General features: G+C 45.1%; 1 protein-coding gene across 1 annotated transcript in view; it reads left to right on the forward strand.

Annotated features, from left to right (window-relative positions):
* The window catches only part of LOC139274638 (anoctamin-7-like), a 126,625-nt gene extending 103,501 nt beyond the window's left edge, over nucleotides 1–23,124 (forward strand). Inside the window, exons 14-21 of the mRNA XM_070891316.1 lie at nucleotides 1,358–1,467; nucleotides 1,555–1,706; nucleotides 8,585–8,756; nucleotides 11,642–11,771; nucleotides 14,999–15,132; nucleotides 21,024–21,104; nucleotides 21,486–21,556; nucleotides 22,851–23,124. Of these exons, the coding sequence (XP_070747417.1) occupies nucleotides 1,358–1,467; nucleotides 1,555–1,706; nucleotides 8,585–8,756; nucleotides 11,642–11,771; nucleotides 14,999–15,132; nucleotides 21,024–21,104; nucleotides 21,486–21,556; nucleotides 22,851–23,124 (1,124 nt within the window). The remainder of the gene's footprint in view (nucleotides 1–1,357; nucleotides 1,468–1,554; nucleotides 1,707–8,584; nucleotides 8,757–11,641; nucleotides 11,772–14,998; nucleotides 15,133–21,023; nucleotides 21,105–21,485; nucleotides 21,557–22,850) is intronic.
* The last annotated feature ends 434 nt before the right edge of the window (nucleotides 23,125–23,558 follow it).

Below are 23,558 nucleotides of genomic sequence, written 5' to 3' on the forward strand. Positions count from 1 at the left end.
AACAGAGTATTCATTGTCAAGCTCAAAAATTGGCAAACATGCAGGAAACGTATGGCTCAGACAAAGCTGCGGCACACAGACGAACCGGAACAGTCGGAGGAGACAATCGACGACTAACCAACCTACCCCCAGTCATCAGAGGACTCAGTGGTCATCAGTGAATCGGGACTTTCAATCACTGACATGTTCAATGAAAATGGACTTTCAATCCCTGACATGGCCATTGCCACTCCCACCAGGTCAGCCACCCAGCCACCAGTCACAACAGACTCTGAACACTCACCTAAGGCTGGAGTTGAACTGAGACGGTCAACCCGGGAGCGTAAAACACCGGACCGTCTCAATTTGTAAAAGACTGTGTTAATATCTCAGAGTGGGTATTGTCATGTATGTACTTTTTGGATCACTAGCCACTAGATGGCGTCACTGTTGGAGGCCATTGGGCTGCACGCATGTGTGTGCAGCCCAAGTATAATAGCCCAGCCATTTTGTATATTAGTCACTTTTGGGCCCTAATAAAGCAGAGCCAAGGTCATATTAGGCAAAGGGGAGGTGCAACGAGACCTGGGTGTCATGGTACGTTAGTCATTGAAAGTTGGCATGCAGGTACAGCAGGCGGTGAAGAAGGCAAATGGTATGTTGGCCTTTATAGAGAGAGGATTTGAGTATAGGAGCAGGGAGGTCTTACTATAGTTGTACAGGGCCTTAGTGAGGCCTCACCTGGAATATTGTGTTCAGTTTTGGTCTCCTAATCTGAGGAAGGACGTTCTTGCTATTGAGGGAGTGCAGCGAAGGTTCACCAGGCTGATTCCCGGGATGGCTGGACTGACATATGAGGAGAGACTGGATCGACTGGACCTTTAATCACTGGAGTTTAGAAGGATGAGAGAGGATCTCATAGAAACATATAAAATTCTGACGGGACTGGACAGGTTAGATGCAGGAAGAATGTTCCCGATGTTGGGGAAGTCCAGAACCAGAGGACACAGTCTAGGGATAAGGAGTAAGCCATTTAGGACTGAGATGAGGAGAAACATCTTCATTCAGAGAATTCCCTACTGCAGAGAGTTGATGCCAGTTCATTGGATATATTCAAGAGGGAGTTAGATATGGCCCTTACGGCTAAAGGGATCAAGGGGTATGGAGAGAAAGCAGGAAAGGGGTACTGAGATGAATGATCAGCCATGATCTTATTGAATGGTGGTGCAGGCTCGAAGGGCTGAATGGCCTACTCCTGCACCTCTTTTCTATGTTTCTATACCTCTTGGAGTTAAACAGTACTCAGTCTAACAGTTATTGCATACACAACAGCTATGTATCACTGAATTGCTTATTTCATTCTTTCTTTTCTCTGTAGAAAACTACAGGACTCAGACCGATTACAATGATGCTCTGATAATAAAGTTATTTGCCTTCCAGTTTGCCAACAGTTACTCATCTCTGTTTTATATTGCATTTCTCAGAACGGTAGGTAATGTATTTGACAGTTTATTAAGGAGTGGCTGGTTGCATAAGAACTCCAAAGTACTAATCATTGATCTAATTTAATTTTAGAACAATGAACAGTTTTTCACGTCACTTGGTTTGCCTGGTTTGGAGGATAACTGTGGAGAGCTGAACAATTGCATGACGGAACTTAGTTTTCAAGTCCTTACACTGATGATCACTGAACCACTTTCGAAGTTTGTAAGAGATGCTATTGTACCGTAAGTCTATCTTTGTAATGTTGATTATTTGCTTTAAATTTTAACTGATGCGCAGTACAGCAGTTATTGGAAACGTAATTTTATAGTTTATTTAAAATTATTTAGGTTGTGGTTGTCCAGTACTATATGGCTTTCTCTTTGAGCCTCAAACCTCTCTGATTCTAATAGCTTCAGCTGTGATTAGTTTCATTTAGTTAAGCCACAGGTAGAGCCCACCTATTAATAGTCATTGATAGAGAGGCGGAGAATGCTGGAAACACAGAGGGGCCCCGATATCAATCTGAAAACAGCTTCCGGGCAGGAGCGATGGAATTACGCAGGGGAAACGAGGAAGTCAACTTAGTGCGTCAGAATCTGCGACCGCAACTGAATTTTACCAATTAATTTTGACTTCCGGGTTTCCTGTCTCCAACCTGCGCAGTGGCATTACGTGAGCCCAACTGTATTTAAAGGGACAGTGCACAGATGAAAATTGGAAGTATTCAGGATGGATGGTGGACCTAGAGCAAGGACAGCCCCCAGATTCAATGACGCATCACTGGAATTACTGTTGGGTGCAGTCAGGAGGAGGAGGGACATACTTTTCCCCAGCAATAGAAGGAAGAAACCTGCTGCTCTCACCAAGAAGGTGTGGTTGGAGGTAGTCGAGGAGGTGAGCAGCCGGAGAGCTGTGCCCACGTCTTGGATGCAATGTAGGAAGTGGTTTAATGACCTAACCAGGTCAGGAAAAGTGAGCACATTTGCTGATTCAAATACATCCTGTGCTTTAAGCCCCGTTCCCTTTCACTCTGTCTTGCCAAGCATTCTCCATCACATCACTCCTCACACCCACTCAACTTTCAACAGCACCCAGCCTTCACTTTCTATGCACTTCATCACCTCCCTTTTTAGCCATCCGCCATTGCCACTCACCCCAATCCTTATGCAATGTGATGCTTCTGTCTCATAGTCACCCTCACTGAATGCACTGCACCATTGCCTGAATACCTCACCTTCACACACTCACAAGTCTGTTTTTTTGCCCATTGTAGGAAAAAGTGCCAAACGCAAAGGAGAGGGAGAGGACTGTAGGTGGCCCGCCACAAATAGTTCAGCTCACTGATGCAGAGGAGGAGGCACTGGAAATAACTGGCACATCTGGGTCCTTCTCTGTTGGAGATGGAGAGGCGGAGCTCGCAGAGAGCTGGTGACAGAATTATAAATATCTTTGACACACATATTCTGACTTAATTTCATCAATGACTGAAAACATAGAAACATAGAAAATAGGTGCAGGAGTAGGCCATTCGACCCTTCAAGCCTGCACCACCATTCAATATGATCATGGCTGATCATGCAACTTCAGCACCCCATTCCTGCTTTCTCTCCATACCCCCTGATCCCTTTAGCCGTAAGGGTCACATCTAACTCCCTTTTGAATATATCCAATGAACTGGCCTCAACAACTTTCTGTGGTAGAGAATTGCACAGGTTCACAATTCTCTGAGTGAAGAAGTTTCTCCTCATCTCGGTCCTAAATGGCTTACCCCTTATCCCTAGACTGTGTCCTCTGTGTCCACTCAAACCACTCCCACCTCTCACCCATTGCCACCCCCCGCACCCCCTCAGCCAGTACCCAACAACTGCCTTGTCTCCCAATAGCTGAGTCTTCCCCTCCAGAGGTGCAAGTAGACCATTGTTTGGCAGAACCCTTAGGGGCTCCAAATCCCAGAGGGCATAGGCCAAAAGCATCTCAGCAGTCAGGGCGGGGATCTGAGCAGCCTGCCTCTACCTCTGCTGAAGCCACTAATGTTACAGCACTTAGAAGCGATAGGAAGCATAAGTTAAAGAAATTGAAATTCACCAAGGGTATGCACATGGGTGTTTGACAAAGTGTTATGTTAAGTTTCCATTTTATAACGCTACATAAAATTTATTGATTAGCACCACTTCCATGTCTTGCCCCTTATTGCATCCCGAGTGACAACTCGCCCTTTCACTTGTTTCATGGTGAATGTCAATACATGATGGGACCCATTGGGCGCATGTGCAATGGATGGACGAGTGGTTGAGGGGGGGGGGGGCGGGGGGGAGGGGGAGGTGATGCTGGTGGTGGGAGCGGACCGCAGGAATTCATTCCTTATGTTTTACTGTGTGAGTCAATCTTCAAATCTTTGCAATATTAGCGAATCCCTGGCATCCTGGGCAGCCATGTAAGCGGCTGGTATGGTCTGGTCTGCCCCATTTTCATCCTCCTCCTCCTGCTCCTCATCCCCCAGGTTCTCCTCATACAAAGATGTGTGATGAGACCCTTCGTCCTCCTCGACCTGCAATCTTCTCTGCTGTGCAATGTTGTGCAGGATGCAACACACCACTATCATTCTGGACACCCTCGCTGATGTATACTGAAGGACGCCTCCAAACCTATCTAGGCACCTGAAGCGCATCTTCAACATTCCAATGACACACCTGGTGGTTGTAGCTCTCCTGTGCCTCATTAGTGGGGTTCTTCATAGGTGAAGTTTGAAGAGGGTATTCCTTGTCTCCTACGAGCTAGCCCTTAAGCCTGGAAATCTTAAATAAAGAGGCCTGGAATGTTGGGCTGCCACTGTAATGAATGCATCATGACAGCTCCCAGGGAATCTGGTGCACACCTGGAGGAACTTCTTCTTGTGGTTGCACACCAGCTGTGCATTGATGGATGAATATTTTAGTGGTTTATAAAAACTTCTGGTTGCTGTGGTGATGCTGAGATTGCATGTGTGTGCAATCACTGGCACCCTGTACCTGTGGGAATCCAGCCAGAGAGACAAATCTAAGTTCCTGCTCATTCTGGCTATTGTCATCACAGGGGAAGTTTACACAACTCCCAGCTCTGGCAAACAATCTGTCCATCATCTGCCTTATGCATTTATGTGCAGCCGACTGTGAGACCCTCGAGATGTTTCCGCTAGCGCCCCAGTGGCAAACAAATTGAGGGCTTTGGTGACTTTCACTACTGGTAATGCGTGGTCGCCAAGTCCAGCAGGGAAAACGTCTTCTTCTAGGAGGCTGCAGTTATCTGCCACCACCTGATGTGACAAGCTCAGCCTGCGGAAGCACTGCTCTAACAAGAGATCAAAGAAGCTGAGCCTCTGTCTGTAAACCCTGTGACTTGGATAGTGCCTCCTGCGACCTCGGCCCCTCTCCTGTGCACCTCCGTCCTGTGCACCTCCCTCCCGTGCACCTCCCTCCCGTGCACCTCCCTCCCGTGCAGCTCCCTCCCGCGCACCTCCCTCCCGTGCAGCTCCCTTCCGCGCACCTCCCTCCCGTGCACCTCCCTCCCGCGCACCTCCCTCCTGTTCACCTCCCTTCCACGCACCTCCCTCCTAATCACCTCCCTCCTGCGCACCTCTCTCCTGTGCACGTGCTGATCCCACCACAGCATGTTGTCACTGCCACAGATGGTGATGGTCTTCATCTTCTGATGTGCTGTCAAACACATCCAAGGCCCCTCCCATCGTGATCTTGTCAGTTTGATAGCCTCCAAAGTTAGGAAAAAGCTATATCCACACAAGAACTCTCTGCCAAATATTTGTCAGAGGGGCCTGAGACACAGCTGTAATCAGTGAGGTTTTATTCAGATGGCACAATCACAAGTTTAAATATCCACCTGAATTGCAGCTCAATCCTGTCTCCGTTTCACTGGTCAGTTTCCTGAGCCTCGGGAAACCCGTGCTGAACACGATAAATTTAAAGCTAAGTAAAATTCAATTGAAAAACACCTCATTAATGTGTTCTACCGACCTTAACTGCTGCAATAATTACCCGCCTGCCGGCACTAAAGTTGCTCACTGACATCCAAACAAACCTCCGTTAAACTGAAGCAGGTGGGTTAAGCCGGGTTGCGGTCGCAATGTCAAATTCAGTCATTTTAATTACCCATCCCAAACTACCCGTTCTTGACGGGTAAAGTTTCCCCCGGAAGTTCAGCCATCATCTGCGGAAAGAACAGACAAGTCGGGTTTTGGGCCGGACGCTTCTTCCAACTAAAGGATTAAAGATGAGTAAGCATTTTAATAGAATCAGAGAAAAGCGGATATGTTAAAATGCCTTTTCTTCTTTCATTTTTCATTTCTGAAGAGTCTGGCTGTGTAGCACTTGCAGCTTATTGGTTGAAAGACGCCAGCTGAAGTTTTTGATGCCGTAGCCCTGAATGGCAAGTAATGTAGCAACATTAGGATAGAAAGTGGAAGTGTTGAATGAGCTATTGCACAAAATATTCAGCCTCAGTGCTGGAGATGATCCTGAGTCATGGGTGGAAACAAGAATGTACTTTCAAGGTTGATGATGAGCATAGAACTAGCAAAGCAGCCATTTGGGAGCTTTTAGTTTTATATAATTTTATGTAATTTAATGCAATTCTATAATTGACATTTATATTTATAAATAATTACATTCATATGATTAAAGCACATATATTTCTAATTTGTATATTGTTCATATGTAAAGGTATATTCAGTGCTCCCACATTCCCAGTGGGGTGCCATGCTTCGAGGGAGCACTGGTTACAGAATCTGCTCTACACTTTTGTAGCCCTACTCCTATCCCTACTTGGATTGTGACATCAGTGAATTTATCCTGCAATATTATATATTGTATATTTCGCTTGCAACTATGATGCATAGATTTATTTAACTGCTATGCAAGTAACACATTCATTTAATTACTTATGCAATTACAGAATATTATGTGCATGGATTAATTATTTATGCAACAGAAATACATGAGAGGCACAGATTTATTTTATTCTTATCTACCTGCAGTGGGTCAGGAAAATATTATTTATTTATGCACCCAATTCATATGTCATTATCCATGAGCTATGCCAGAGGAGATCCATTAATATCGCAAAAACATACTGCGGGAGTCGGGGCTAGATGAGGATGTGACTCCAGCAATGTGCATCATCATCATAGGCAGTTCGTCGGAATCGAGGAAGACTTGCTTCCACTCCTGAAGTGAATTCTTTTGTGGCTGAACAGTCCAATACGAGAGCCACAGACTCTGTCACAGGTGGGACAGATAGTCGTTGAGGGAAGGGGTGGGTGGGACTGGTTTGCCGCACGCTCTTTCCACTGCCTGCGCTTGATTTCTGCATGCTCTCGGCGTTGAGACTTGAGCTGCTCAGTGCCCTCTCAGATGCACTTCCTCCACTTAGACCAGTCTTTGGCCAGGGACTCCCAGATGTCAGTGGAGATGTCGCACTTTATCAGGGAGGCTTTGAGAGTGTCCTTGTAGCGTTTCCACTGCCCACCTTTGGCTCATTTGCCATGAATGAGCTCTGAGTAGAGCACTTGCTTTGGGAGTCTCGTTTCTGACATGCGAACTATGTGGCCTGCCCAGCAGAGCTGATCGAGTGTGGTCAGTGCCTCAATGCTGGGGATGTTGGCCTGGATGAGGACGCTGATGTTGGTGCGCCGGTCCTCCCAGGGGATTTGTAAGATCTTGCGGAGACATCGTTGGTGATATTTCTCAAGCGACTTGAGATATCTACTGTACATGGTCCATGTCTCTGATCCATACAGGAGGGCAGGTATTACTACAGCCCTGTAGACCATGAGCTTGGTGACAGTTTTGAGGGCCTGGTCTTCAAACACTTTTCCTCAGGCGGTCGAAGGCTGCACTGGCGCACTGGAGGTGGTGTTGGATCTCGTCGTCGATGGCTGCTCTTGTTGATAGGAGGCTCCCGAGATATGGGAAGTGGTCCACGGTGTACAGGGCCACGCCATGGATCTTGATGACTGGGGCGCAGTGCTGTGCACTGAGGACAGGCCAGTGGAGGACCTTTGTCTTACGGATGTTTAACGTAAGGCCCATGCTTTCGTACACCTCAGTAAATACGTCGACTATGTCCTGGAGTGCAGCCTCTGTATGTCCGCATACTGTAGATCGATGACAGAGGTTGGGGTGGTCTTGGTCCTGGCCTGGAGACGGCAAAGGTTGAACAGGTTCGCACTGGTTCTGTAGTTTAGTTCCACCCCAGCGGGGAGCTTGCTGACTATGAGGTGGAGCATGGTGGTGAGAAAGATTGAGAAGAGGGTTGGGGAGATGATGCAGCCCTGTTTGACCCCGGTCCAGACGTGGATTGGGTCTGTGATGGATGCGTTGGTAAGGATCACGGCCTGCATGTCATCGTGGAGCAGCGGAGGATGGTGACGCACTTTTGGGGGCACTGGCACCAATATAGGGGCATGCCTTTCCATCTGCAAGTAGAGTGCTTAGAAGTTGTTCTGTTAACCACTGAACATTAAGAGATGGAAACTTGCACAGTAAACCAACAACAACAACAACAACTTTTATTTATATAGCGCCTTTAACATAGTAAAACGTCCCAAGGCGCTTCACAGTTATAAGACAAAACAGATAAATTTGACACCGAGCCATATAAGAAGTTACGGCAGATGACCAAAATCTTGGTTAAAGAGGTCAGAGGCATCTGGAAAGGATTCTGCCTGACACCTGCTTTTACTACCAATGGAACATTAATAGTCAAACACTTCTCCCCTAGAGGATCCAGGAAGAAAGCATGTCCAACACTTGGAATGTAGGGCTAGAAATTATTCTGTGAAATATTATTATACAAACAGTTAATGCATTTGGATCAAATTCTTCTATCTGCTACTTTAATGGAGAGGTCTACCTGTTAATATTAAATGGGTTAATATCTCTGTTAAAATAGCAGATAGAGAACTTCGATACAGGTGTATTAAGACTTTGTATGATAATACTGTACAGGTTATAGCATCTAAAAAAGAACCAAAGTATCATCCATCCTTAGTAAACATTCCATGGAACAATATTTTATCTTTCATTATCACTATTTTAACATTTATCTTTGGGCATCATTTATTTTTTAGGTGGGTAATGAAGCTGATGAACAGATGTGGCAGTGGTAAAAACAAAGAATCCCTTCAAAAAGACTGCTGTGCAGTGGATGAGAGTATTCTCACAGAGTACAACAAACCAGACCTTGGAGACTTCACACTGGAGGAGTACACTGAAAAAGTCATACAGTATGGTTACCAGATGGTAAGATTGAACACTGGTTACTGCACAGTTACCAGAAAGAAACAACCATCATTAAAGTTATAGAGAAGAAGAAGAAGGTTAGAGAAGTGCAGACCGTTAGAGATTTGACTTCGAAATGATGGGATTAATCACACCTGAGATTTGAACTCCATGTTATACGCTGTCTGGAGTGTGAGTCTCATGTAATAATAATTCCAGAACGTGGCCTGTGTGTTTCATGCACTTAGTCTGTCATTTTTCTGTAATCTCCTTCAGCCTCACAACCCCCTGAGATGTCTGCGCTCCTCAAATTCTGCCCTCCTGATTATAACACCCTGATTATAACAGCTCAATCATTGGTGGCCGTGCCTTCAGCTGCCTAGGCCGCAAGCTTTGGAACTGCCTCTCTAAACCTCGCCACCTCTCTACCTCTCATTCCTCCTTTAAGGCGCTCCTTAAAACCTACCTCTGTGACCAAGCTTTGGGTCATCTGATGTAATTTCTTCTTATGTGGCTCAGTGTCAAATTTATTTGTTTTGTCTTAAAACACTACAGAAGAGAGATTATGAAAGTAAACTAGCACGAAATATAAAAACAGATAGTAAGAGTTTCTACAAGTACATAAAAAGGAAAAGAGTGGCTAAAGTAAATGTTGGTCCCCTAGAGGATGAGACTGGAGAATTAGTAATGGGGAACAGGGAAATGGCAGAGACATTGAACAAATATTTTGTATCGGTCTTCACAGTAGAAGATACTAAAAGCATCCCAATAGTGTACAATCAAGGGGCTATAGGGAGGGAGGAACTTAATACAATCACTATCACGAAAAAAGTAGTACTCGGTAAGATAATGGGACTAAAGGCGGACAAGTCCCCTGGATCTGATGGCTTACATCCTAGGGTCTTAAAAGAGGTGGTTGCAGAGATAGTGGATGCATTGGTTGCAATCTACCAAAATTCCCTGGATTCTGGGGAGGTCCCAGCAGATTAGAAAACTGCAAATGTAATGCCCCTATTTAAAAAAGGAGGCAGGCAGAAAGCAGGAAACTATAGACCAGTTAGTTTAACATCTGTCATTGGGAAAATGCTAGAGTCCATTGTTAAGGAAGCAGTAGCAGGACATTTGGAAAAGCATAATTAAATCAAACAGAGTCAGCATGGTTTTATGAAAGGGAAATCATGTTTGACAAATTTGTTGGTGTTCTTTGAGGATATAACGAACAGTGTGGATAAAGGGGAACTAGTGGATGTGGTGTATTTGGATTTCCAGAAGGCATTCGATAAGGTGCCACTTAAAAGGTTACTGCACAAGATAACATTTGGGGGTAATATATGAGAATGGATAGAAGATTGGCTAACGAACAGAAAACAGAGTCGGAATAAATGGGTCATTTTCCGGTTGGCAAACAGTAACTAGTGGGGTGCTGCAGGGATCGGTGCTGGGGCCTCAACTATTAATGACTTGGATGCAGGGACCGAGTGTAATGTAGCCAAGTTTGCTGATGATACAAAGATGGGTGGGAAAGCAATTTGTGAGGAGGACACAAAAAATCTGCAAAGAGATATAGACAGGCTAAGTGAGTTGGCAAAAATTTGGCAGATGGCGTATAATGTGGGAAAATGTGAGGTTATCCACTTTGGCAGTAAAAATAGAAAAGCAAATTATAATTTAAATGGAGAAAAATTGCAAAGTGCTGCAGTACAGAGGGACCAGGGGGTCCTTGTAACACAAAAAGTTAGTATGCAGATACAGCAAGTAATCAGGAAGGCAAATGGAATGTTGGCCTTTATTGCAAGGGGGATAGAGTATAAAAGCAGAGAAGTCCTGCTACAACTGTACAGGGTATAGGTGATGCCACACCTAAAGTACTGCGTACAGTTTTGGTCTCCGTATTTAAGGAAGGATATACTTGCATTGGAGGCTGTACAGAGAGGGTTCACGAGGTTGATTCCGGAGATGAGGGGGTTAACTTGTGAAGATAGGTTGAGTAGGTTGGGCCTATACTCATTGGGATTCAGAAGAATAAGAGATGATCTTATCGAAACATATAAGATAATGAGGGGGCTCGACAAGGTGGATGCAGGGAGGATATTTCCACTCTAGGAGAAACTAAAACTAGGAGACATCATCTCATAATTAGTTGCTGCCCAATTAAAACTGAGACGAGGAGGAATTTCTTCTCTCAGAGGGTTGTAAATCTATGGAGTTCTCTGCCCCAGAGAGCTGTGGAGGCTGAGTCATTGGATATATTTAAGGCAGAGATAGACAGATTTTTGAGAGATAAGAGAATACAGGGTTATGGGGTGTAGGCAGGGAAGTGGAGCCGAGTCCATGATCAGATCAGCCATGATCTTATTAAATGGCAGAGCAGGCTCGAGGGATCTATTTCTTATGTTCTTATGTTCTTAAAGGTGCTATATAAATACAAGTTGTTGTTGTTGTTGCTGCGTTCAACCTTGTGCAGCAGCATAAAGAAATAATTTGTATTTGTAAATTCACAGCTTCAAGATAGCCCAAAGCATTTTACAGCAAGTGAATTATTGCGACGTGTAAGAACTGTTTTTGTTGGTAACTGCAGCAGCTAATTTGTACATTAGTCAGGCAGTATGGTCAGTAAATGATGTCGGCATCGTATTGATGTGACATAACCCAACCCTGGTGTACATTTGATCATGGGATTCCCACCTCTTTCAAATAGGAGCTCCAGCAGTATGCAATTAGTTGTGATCCGTTTTAATATATTTTAAAATCATACTTACCTGTAATTTAGGACAAATAGTAACTTTCAGTTGGTGAACTAAAACATATTTACAGTGCTGGGACTGAAAAGTTAAAATTTTGTTTCTATAGGTCAGAATGAATCACTTAAAGGTGCTTATTTTAATTCTTCTCTATTTGGTTTGCAGCTTTTTGCTGTCTCGTTCCCACTGGGACCATTCTTTTTCTTCCTAACCATCTTATTCGACGTCCGTGTGGATGCTAAGCGGCTGTTACAGATGTACAAACGTCCCGTCGCTCACATGGCTCAAGACATTGGTAAGGAATTGACTTTAATGCTACAGGGAAGAAAACAGCATGAGTGCTCTATATAAAGATATGTCACAATTTGTTGAAAATGGAAAAGATATAGAATCATAGGGGCCGGAATTATCAGCTGATTGCCGCACACTCCCGCCAACATTCCTCCTGCAGATCCATCCAGTGCCACTTTGGAGGTGGCCTGAAGCAGGCAGGAGGGGAGAGCCTCTGGGAACCATCTGCTGATATCAGCGGACGGCCAAGTGGTGCAACTGAGTTCCCGCCCGCATGTTCCCAGATTCCTGCGGGCGGGACTCGGCGGCAGAACGAGGATGGACCGCTGGCTGGAGGCTGGTCTGTCCTTGACAGTAAGTCTGATGAACCTGAAAAAAAGGTAAGTGACTATTTTTTTAAAAAAATTTTCAACAGTGACTTACCTGCATGGGGTCCCCTGAAGGTCTTCAGATAGTTTTTGTATTTTTCATTGCTGGTTTTTGTTTTTCAGGTCTTCGACCCTCCGTGGGCCCGACTCCATCTTCGGCGGCACTTGGACAGAAAGTGCCTCTGCCGCCGAGAATGGGACCTCCCGCTCCCTGCCGCCCAGATTGGCGGCATACATCGTCCATTTGTTGCCCGCCGACCTTCAAGGGACCTCGGCCATGAATATCCCACCCAAAATACCGTCCGGTACCTCGGCGACCGTCGGCGGCACTTTGGGCGGGTGGAGGCGTTGATGAAAATCTGCCCCATAGAAATTTCCAGCACGGAAAGAGGCCATTTCGGCCCATCGTGTCCATGCCGGCCGTCCAAGAGCTATCCAGCCTAATCCCACTTTCCAGCTCTTGGTCCATAGCCTTACAGGCTACGACGCTTCAAGTGCACATCCAAGTGTTTTTTAAATGTGGTGAGGGTTTCTGCCTCTACCATCCTTTCAGGCAATGAGTTCCAGACCCCCACTATCCTCTGGGTGAAGAAATTTCCACTCATATCTCCTTTAAACCTATGCCCCCTGGTTGTTGATCCCTCTGCCAAAGGAAGCAGGTCCTTCCTATCCACTCTATCCAGGTCCCTCATAATTTTATACACCTCAATGAGGTCTCCCCTCAGCCTCCTCTGTTCCAAAGAAAACAGACCCAGCATCTCCAACTTTTCCTCATAGCCAAAATTCTGCAGTCCAGGCAACATTCTTGTAAATCTCCTCTGCACTCTTTCCAGTGCAATCACATCTTTCCTGTTATGTGGTGACCAGAACTGCACGCAGTACTCCAGCTGCGGCCTAACCAATGTTTAATACAGTTCAGGCATAACCTCCTTGCTCTTGTATTCCATGCCTTGACTAATAAAGGAAAGTATTCCATATGCCTTCTTAACCACCTTATCTACCTGGCCTGCTACCTTTAGGGATCTGTGGACCTGCACTCCAAGGTCCCTTTGTTCCTCTATTCTTTTCAGTGTCGTACAATTTATTGTGTATTCTCTTGCCTTGTTAGACCTCCCCAAATGCATTACCTCACACTTATCCGGATTGAATTCCATTTGCCACTATTCCACCCACCTGACCAGTACATTGATATCTTCCTGCAATCCGTAGCTTACTTCTTCATTAGCAACCACACAGCCTATTTTAGTTTCATCTGCAAGCTTCTTACTCATACACCCAACATTCAAGTCGAAGTCATTGATATATATCACAAAAAGCAAGAGACCCAGCACTGAGCCCTGCGGAACCCCATTGGATACAGCCTTCCAGTCACAAAAACACCAATCAACCATTACCCTTTGCTTCCAGCCTGTGAGCCAATTTTGGATCCAACTTGTCACTTTGCCCTGGATCCCATGTGCTTTTACTTTCATGACCAGTCTCCCATGTGGGACCTTCTCAAAAGCTTTGCTAAAATCTATATACTCTACATCATACGCACTGCCCTCATCGACCCTCCTGGTTACCTTCTCGAAAAATTCAATCAAGTTAGTCAGACACTGTAAAATGATGGTCAGAGCCTCTGCTATTTTCTCTTTTGCTTCTCTTAACAGCCTGGGATACATTTCATCCGGGCCTGGGGATTTATCCTCTTTCAAAGCTGCTAAGCCCCTTAATACTTTTTCTCTCACTATGTTTATCTCGTCTAATATTTCACACTCCTCCCTCATTGCAAAGTCTGCATCGCCCCTCTCTTTTGTGAAAACAGATGCAAAGTATTCATATAGCAGCCACACAACCTGTGACTGTCAAGTCTTAAGCTGAACATGAAAAATGGCAACCTAGGAATAGTCAATGCTTTGGAATCATTCTGGGCAAGGGGGTACTGAAGTTTCATGTTCAGCCATGAACTCATTGAATGGCGGTGCAGGCTAGAAGGGCTGAATGGCCTACTCCTGCACCTATTTTCTATGTTTCTATGTTTCTATGTTGTTTTTATATAATGTACACCATTAATTGTGCAAAGGTATACCAGTTTTAGGTTTCCTTTTGTGCAAACAATGGTTGTCAGTGCAGATGCAATCTACCACGCACTTCATATCACTGAGTGATGACAATCACTCTGAAGGATTATTGTTTATGAAATCGTTGATGCAAATTTGAAAACAGACAATTCCCAGTTGACAACCTAGAACTTACGTGGCATTCCCTTTATTTATCCAATCAGTCACTTCTTCACAAAATTCTATTAAATTTGTCCACCGTCCACGTCTTGATTAACCAAGTAGCCATTTTCTGTGGTGGTCTGCAGCTCAGTCAAGTGCTCCTACTGCACCGATGCAGGTTTCTGGATTTCTGTGCAGCACATTCTGAAATATGCCATGAAGTGCTGATGTTGAACTAACAAAGTGTGTTTATTAGTGCCGGTCTATATTCCCAGGCTGCTCTCTCCTGCCAAACCACCACGCTATAAGTGTTTGTACATCCATTCTGTCAGTGCATGCTGATACTTGAAAATGTTGCCATACTCTTATTAAAATAATCATTTTCTCATGATAGATCATCAATAAAACCTTAATATACCTCAACAAGCATTTTCTATTTTCAGTAGTAGCAAATGTTAAACAGTAATAATAATGGCAGAAATGGACTTTCCTGCTCTTTATCCAATTTCCCATTCCTTTTAGTTTAATTCTCTCTGGTTGTTATATTTAAGGCTAAGTGGGAAAGTATACCCCCTACTGCCAGTAAAATATTACTGCAACATGTTTTTTGCTAGTTTGTGAATATGTGGGAATGACTAATGTGGATTCTCTATTGTCAGGTCACTGGTTCACAATATTGGATCTAATAAATACCGTGGCTGTGGTAACCAATGGCTGCCTCATTGCATTCACTGCAGAATTTGGGAGGGAGAAGCTCTTTTATGAAAAACTTGCCATCCTGATTGTGTTTGAGGTATGGTAATTATTTTACTATGTGATATGTGTGCGCACTAGGTCCGTACAGCAGAGCAGGTCTCCAGTTGTCTTGAGTAATCCTTGCCACTGGACCAAGACCTAACTCTGTCAAGCCCGTGTGGTGGCTGGTGTGCAATGGCCACCACACGTTAAAAAAAATCCACGCACAGGCATCTTCCACCCTCGAGGATGTAGTTCGGGTTCTTCATTTGACACACCTGTGAACTCATCCTTTTTTTTGGCGTGGAAGCAAGTCATCCTCATTTCGAGGGACTGCCTTTGATGATGATGATGATTTTAATAAATGGCATCTTATATAGTCTGCTGGGGAAAACTGTGCTAATATATTTTTAAGCAAAAAAAGAATGAATAAGGTTTTACAGGTAGTATGCCTTGTAATTTAAAAGGTATAATTTCTGCACACCTGATTAATCTCTTTAAAGATCTGTGATAGAGAGAAAAGTGGCTTGTACCTTTTTCATTTTGTCAGTTTTTTAGTAATAATGATGAAAACATATAAAATGATGGTGCGAGGAATTAGGTGATGCAATGGGTAAAACACTGGCCTTTCATTCTGGGACCTGGATTCAGATCTACCCAGTGATGAGATGAACTTTTCCTTCTGTTGTCAATTAGGGTTGTATGTGAAATAAGTTTAGCCTGTCTCAACCAGTTGTAGCACCCTACCACTATTAACTAACATCAGCTAATTAAGCACAAACCTGGGATCTTCCTGGTCTATGTGGGCTTAGTTTCATACTGGATGTTGCATATTTGATCTTAAGCATGTCCCGTTATATATACAAATATGAACTCTACTTGTACTTTATAATAATTACAAAGAAAGTTTAATAATTTACTATATATTTTATTGCAAATATATTAGTACTAATGCAATATAACTTCTCCTACAGTGGCTTATGCATGTCTAATAAATAGTGTACAGGTTGAGCGTCGAAAATCCGGTGTTCCGGAATCCGTACTGTTCTGGAATCCGGACACCCTGCTAAACCGCTTACCGCCACCAGCCAGACCTAGGGAAAATTCAAAAATCAAACTGACAGAACACTCTCAGAAATAAAAAAACAAAAACTCCAACACTCCAGATCTTCACAGGCACTGCTACTCCTGGGTCCGCACGTAGGTCCCCTTCCCTCGGCCTGAACACGGGCATGCCTAAAACACAGACCGCAGCGTCCCAAGCCTTGCATGGTGGTGGTCCGCCTAAAACCGCTGGTGCAAGACCCTGGCGAAACTCTGCAAACGGCAGTTCCAAAACGGGCTGTCCGAAAATCGGACACACACACTGCAGCTCCCCAAACCAGCCGGCCCCTGCCTGCCCCCAAATGAAACCACGCAAATCAGGAGCTGTGATCGGATCGCCACTCCCCATGATCCCGAATGGAGCCAAGCCGACCTCACCCAACCCGACCTCACCTGTACCATGTGGGAACTCAGGGACGACACCAGTGTCCCTGACGACTATATCTGCAGGAAGTGTATCCACCTCAAGCTCCTGACGGTCCGCGTTGCGGAGTTGGAGCTGAGGGTGGATTCACTCTGGAGCATCCACGATGCTGAGAATGACGTGAATATCACGTGTAGCGAGTTGGTTGTACCGCAGGGAAAGGGTCCACAGCCAGATAGGGAATGGAAGACCAACAGGAAGAGCAGTGCAAGGAAGGTAGTGCAGGAGTCCCATGTGGTCATCCCCCTGCAAAACAGATACACTGCTTTGGGTACTGTTGAGGGGGATGACTCATCAGGGGAGGGCAGCAGCAGCCAAGTTCATGGCACCATGGCTGGCTCTGCTGCACAGGAGGGCAGGAAAAAGAGTGGGAGAGCAATAGTGATTGGGGATTCAATGGTGAGGGGAATAGATAGGCGTTTCTGCGGCCGCAACCGAGACTCCAGGATGGTATGTTGCCTCCCTGGTGCAAGGGTCAAGGATGTCTCGGAGCGGGTGCAGGACATTCTAAAAAGGGAGGGAGAACAGCCAGTTGTCGTGGTGCACATTGGTACCAACGACATAGGTAAAAAAAGGGATGAGGTCCTACGAAACGAATTTAAGGAGCTAGGAGCTAAATTAAAAAGTAGGACCTCAAAAGTAGTAATCTCGGGATTGCTACCAGTGCCACGTGATAGTCAGAGTAGGAATCGCAGGATAGCACAGATGAATACGTGGCTTGAGCAGTGGTGCAGCAGGGAGGGATTCAAATTCCTGGGGCATTGGAACCGGTTCTGGGGGAGGTGGGACCAGTACAAACAGGACGGTCTGCACCTGGGCAGGACCGGAACCAATGTCCTAGGGGGAGTGTTTGCTAGTGCTGTTGGGGAGGATTTAAACTAATATGGCAGGGGGATAGGAACCAATGCAGGGAGACAGAGGGAAACAAAAAGGAGGCAAAAGCAAAAGACAGAAAGGAGATGAGGAAAAGTGGAGGGCAGAGAAACCCAAGGCAAAGAACAAAAAGGGCCACTGTACAGCAAAATTCTAAAAGGACAAAGGGTGTTAAAAAAACAAGCCTGAAGGCTTTGTGTCTTAATGCAAGGAGTATCCGCAATAAGGTGGATGAATTAACTGTGCAAATAGATGTTAACAAATATGATGTGATTGGGATTACGGAGACGTGGCTCCAGGATGATCAGGGCTGGGAACTCAACATCCAGGGGTATTCAACATTCAGGAAAGATAGAATAAAAGGAAAAGGAGGTGGGGTAGCATTGCTGGTTAAGGAGCAAATTAAGGCAATAGTTCGGAAAGACATTAGCTTGGATGATGTGGAATCTATATGGGTAGAGCTGCAGAATACCAAAGGGCAAAAAACGTTAGTGGGAGTTGTGTACAGACCTCCAAACAGTAGTAGTGATGTTGGGGAGGGCATCAAACATGAAATTAGGGGTGCGTGCAATAAAGGTGCAGCAGTTATAATGGGTGACTTTAATATGCACATAGATTGGGTTAACCAAACTGGAAGCAATACGGTGGAGGAGGATTTCCTGGAGTGCATAAGGGATGGTTTTTTAGACCAATATGTCGAGGAACCAACTAGGGGGGAGGCCATCTTAGACTGGGTGTTGTGTAATGAGAGAGGATTAATTAGCAATCTCGTTGTGCGAGGCCCCTTGGGGAAGAGTGACCATAATATGGTGGAATTCTGCATTAGGATGGAGAATGAAACAGTTAATTCAGAGACCATGGTCCAGAACTTAAAGAAGGGTAACTTTGAAGGTATGAGGCGTGAATTAGCTAGGATAGATTGGCGAATGATACTGAAGGGGTTGACTGTGGATGGGCAATGGCAGACATTTAGAGACCGCATGGATGAACTACAACAATTGTACATTCCTGTCTGGCGTAAAAATAAAAAAGGGAAGGTGGCTCAACCGTGGCTATCAAGGGAAATCAGGGATAGCATTAAAGCCAAGGAAGTGGCATACAAATTGGCCAGAAATAGCAGCGAACCCGGGGACTGGGAGAAATTTAGAACTCAGCAGAGGAGAACAAAGGGTTTGATTAGGGCAGGGAAAATGGAGTTCGAGAAGAAGCTTGCAGGGTACATTAAGACGGATTGCAAAAGTTTCTATAGATATGTAAAGAGAAAAAGGTTAGTAAAGACAAACGTAGGTCCCCTGCAGTCAGAATCAGGGGAAGTCATAACGGGGAACAAAGAAATGTCAGACCAATTGAACAAGTACTTTGGTTCGGTATTCACTGAGGAGGACACAAACAACCTTCCGGATATAAAAGGGGTCGGAGGGTCTAGTAAGGAGGAGGAACTGAGGGAAATCCTTATTAGTCGGGAAATTGTGTTGGGGAAATTGATGGGATTGAAGGCCGATAAATCCCCAGGGCCTGATGGACTGCATCCCAGAGTACTTAAGGAGGTGGCCTTGGAAATAGTGGATGCATTGACAGTCATTTTCCAACATTCCATTGACTCTGGATCACTTCCTATGGAGTGGAGGGTAGCCAATGTAACCCCACTTTTTAAAAAAGGAGGGAGAGAGAAAACAGGGAATTATAGACCGGTCAGCCTGACATCGGTAGTGGGTAAAATGATGGAATCAATTATTAAGGATGTCATAGCAGTGCATTTGGAAAGAGGTAATATGATAGGTCCAAGTCAGCATGGATTTGTGAAAGGGAAATCATGCTTGACAAATCTTCTGGAATTTTTTGAGGATGTTTCCAGTAGAGTGGACAAGGGGGAACCAGTTGATGTGGTATATTTGGACTTTCAGAAGGCTTTCGACAAGGTCCCACACAAGAGATTAATGTGCAAAGTTAAAGCACATGGGATTGGGGGTAGTGTGCTGACATAGATTGAGAACTGGTTGTCAGACAGGAAGCAAAGAGTAGGAGTAAATGGGGACTTTTCAGAATGGCAGGCAGTGACTAGTGGGGTACCGCAAGGTTCTGTGCTGGGGCCCCAGCTGTTTACACTGTACATTAATGATTTAGACGAGGGGATTAAATGTAGTATCTCCAAATTTGCGGATGACACTAAGTTGGGTGGCAGTGTGAGCTGCGAGGAGGATGCTGTGAGGCTGCAGAGCGACTTGGATAGGTTAGGTGAGTGGGCAAATGCATGGCAGATGAAGTATAATGTGGATAAATGTGAGGTTATCCACTTTGGTGGTAAAAACAGAGAGACAGACTATTATCTGAATGGTGACAGATTAGGAAAAGGGGAGGTGCAAAGAGACCTGGGTGTCATGGTACATCAGTCATTGAAGGTTGGCATACAGGTACAGCAGGCGGTTAGGAAAGCAAATGGCATGTTGGCCTTCATAGCGAAGGGATTTGAGTACAGGGGCAGGGAGGTGTTGCTACAATTGTACAGGGCCTTGGTGAGGCCACACCTGGAGTATTGTGTACAGTTTTGGTGTCCTAACCTGAGGAAGGACATTCTTGCTATTGAGGGAGTGCAGCGAAGGTTCACCAGACTGATTCCCGGGATGGCGGGACTGACCTGTCAAGAAAGACTGGATCAACTGGGCTTGTATTCACTGGAGTTCAGAAGAATGAGAGGGGACCTCATAGAAACGTTTAAAATTCTGACGGGGTTGGACAGGTTAGATGCAGGAAGAATGTTCCCAATGTTGGGGAAGTCCAGAACCAGGGGACACAGTCTAAGGATAAGGGGGAAGCCATTTAGGACCGAGATGAGGAGGAATTTCGTCACCCAGAGAGTGGTGAACCTGTGGAATTCTCTACCACAGAAAGTTGTTGAGGCCAATTCACTAAATATATTCAAAAAGGAGTTAGATGAAGTCCTTACTACTAGGGGGATCAAGGGGTATGGTGATCAAAGCAGGAATGGGGTACTGAAGTTGCATGTTCAGCCATGAACTCATTGAATGGCGGTGCAGGCTAGAAGGGCCGAATGGCCTGCTCCTGCACCTATTTTCTATGTTTCTATGTTTCACGCAACATGTCCTCACCCAACCCGACCTCAACATAATTTTAATATTCGAAAAGTGTTTTTATACTGGGGGATTTCCGCAGCATGTCAAAGAGCCGGAAGTTTTAGATCGGGATCAGTTTTTCCCTGGAGTGAACTAAAGTAATGTGGATAAGTACTAGCGACCCAGTGCTTCCAACTGTGCAGTGCCTGATTGCGATTTTAAGTTTTCATGACTTACAGCAAGGTGTTCCGAAGGACAACAAAAAGGCGTTGTGAAGAACTACAAAATTACGTCCCAAAATCTGGAAATATCGGAACCTGGGCCTGGGCATTTCCGGACTTGGGACATCGGAAAGACGTTCTGAAGTCCGGAAATACCCGGAATCCGGAATGGCCTCGGTCCCGAGGCTTCCAGATTTTCGACGTTCAACCTGTACAATAAAATAACTAAGAAAACATATTCCTTTATTTCTTTCAGCATATTGTATTTGTAGTGAAATATCTGCTTTCAACTTTGATACCAGATGTTCCTCAGCACATACAGCTGGCAATAAAGAGGGTAAGTTGTTAATGGCAGAATTAAATATCTAAAATGCTTTGAATTAACAGTGAAAATGGCCACATTAATTTTGCATGGTTAATTATAGGAAATTATACATGTCTAAGTAATGAACATATCAAAAGCATGTGCAATCTGAGGTAGTACATCAGTATGGTCACTGGGTTACTTTGCTTCTAGTAAAACATAAAAATATATCATTGTTAGCACAGTCAAATCAACATTCAGGCCAATCAGATACAAGCAAAATTCCAAAATAAACATATTTTTTCAATGCCCAACTAATTTTGTTACCATTCTTGTTACATATGCTGTACATGTCTGACTGCACACAAATGAACAACAATACATAACAGGATTGCATTGTATTTGTTACTTTAGGAAAAATATGAAGCACAAAAGAAAATGGAGTTGAGTGCTGCAGCTCATTATAGCCAAAGTGCAACAGCTGTGTAAGTCGCAGATTTGATCACCTCGTACTCCGAATAACTAGTCTTTTGCTTTTGCTTGACACCTCATAATTTCATGTTTATTACAATTTTAAGGAGCCTTTAGGGAGCATGGAGAGGCCAACAATTGTTGGAACAGCTTGGAACAGAAAAAATGGTTATCATTGGAAAACATTTGTGGATTTTATACCAACTGCTAAATCATAGCAAGAATTTCAAGTTCAGCACAATTTTTGAAGGAGCCAGCTCCCCTGAAGTTGTGTTATACCAATGCTAATAGTACTGATTCATCACAATTACTGTTTATCTTAAAAAATGCGAATAAATACAAAAATTTGCCCCAAAGTGTCGCTGCATGGTAGTCAGAAAGTTGTGGATTCAAGCTTCACTCCAGGTACGTGAGCCCATAATCTAGGCTGACACACCAGTGCAGTACTGTGGGAGTGATGCACTGTCAGAGGTATCGGCCGAGCATCGGGATGGGTGCGTGCGGGCCACGTACTAGGTTGCCATCCCAAACTTTTTAACAGCACGTTCTGGATTGCGTGTTTAACTCAATTACATCAATGGAAACAGTCATGTGGGTTTTCCGGCCCAGCTCTGTTTTTTAAAACAGCCTTGCACACATCCCAGTTGAAGGTTGTTGGAGGAGACCTAAAGGTGGTTGGGAGAAGTGGAAATTGCTGGCTATCACAGAGATTTGTGTGGGTCATGGAGTCACACTGACAGAAGGCTGCGCCCAGATTCACTGATGTCTCCCTAGAAGTCCTGGTCCAGGGAGTCAGAGCACACAGAGAGGTCCTGTTCCCTGAGGATGGGCGCAAAGGAGCAGCCAGAGACACAAAGAGGGCATGGCTGGAGATCGTGGAGGAGGTCAGCAGCGGAGATGTAGTAAGACGGTCCTGGATCCAGTGCTGGAAAAGATTTAACGATCTCTTAAGGTCAGGAAAGGTAAGTGCAATGCCACATTCAACTACATCCTGATGTGCATGTCATCCCAACCCCATCACTCTGCCTTCCCAAGCCTACTCCTGCACATCAATCCTCACACCAACCTACCTTACAAGGTGCACCCATCCCTCACTTTCTATGCACCTACTCACATCCCCATCTGACTAACCACCACCGGCACTCACCTTCGTCCTAATGCAGTCATGGGAAGTAACGCCACAGAAGGAGGCCATTTGGCATTATCATGCCATTCCCTCATAGTCACCCTCTCCAGATGTAACTCAACCATTCCTTACACTCATTCCATCACTCTGACTCAAAGTTCTGTTCTCTTCCCTCCTTGCAGGAGAAGGAAGCCCAGAACAACAGGGAGAGGCAACGAACCGGAGGTGGCCCTCCAATGTTCCACCAACCTGACTCCAGCAGAGGAGGAGGTGCTTGAACTCACTACAGTTGTAGAGCTGCTGGCAGTGGGCGACAGAAAGAGGGGGACCTCCCAGCAACTTGGTGACAGAATTACATTTCATACAGCCACATGGCATACAATAGTCACTCATGGTGACGTGATATCAGCAGCCAGTGAAATGTCATCATGCACACCATACACATTCTTATCATAAGACTTCTAATTCATCTCTTTATGCTCCCACAGGTTCATCAACTGCCCCCTCACTGTCCAGCCAGAGTAGGAAGATGACTCCTCAGAGGAAGCTCCATTCTCGGAGGGTACACCGTCACCAGACTCATGCGCACCCAGCACCAGCAGAAATATGCACACTGCGGTTGGTCCAGTGAGACAAAGAGTTGGTTTGTCACCTGATGTCTCACAGATCACAAGTGGGCAAGAGCAGATGGTGGAGACAGGGACAGCAGTGGAGACTCCTCGCTCGAGGGTGCAGGATGCTCCCAGCTCTGTTCCACTGCATGCAGATGCAGAATCTCGGGGTCCATTGAGAAAGAGGGTGATCTTAGAGGAGCAGCAACAAAAGCGCGCGGCTCTGGCAGCTTTTGCAGCCGTGACTACACAGAGGTCCATCTCCAACATGAGTACCAC

The sequence above is a fragment of the Pristiophorus japonicus genome, chromosome 10, assembly GCF_044704955.1.
Source record: "Pristiophorus japonicus isolate sPriJap1 chromosome 10, sPriJap1.hap1, whole genome shotgun sequence".
Taxonomy (NCBI): domain Eukaryota; kingdom Metazoa; phylum Chordata; class Chondrichthyes; family Pristiophoridae; genus Pristiophorus; species Pristiophorus japonicus.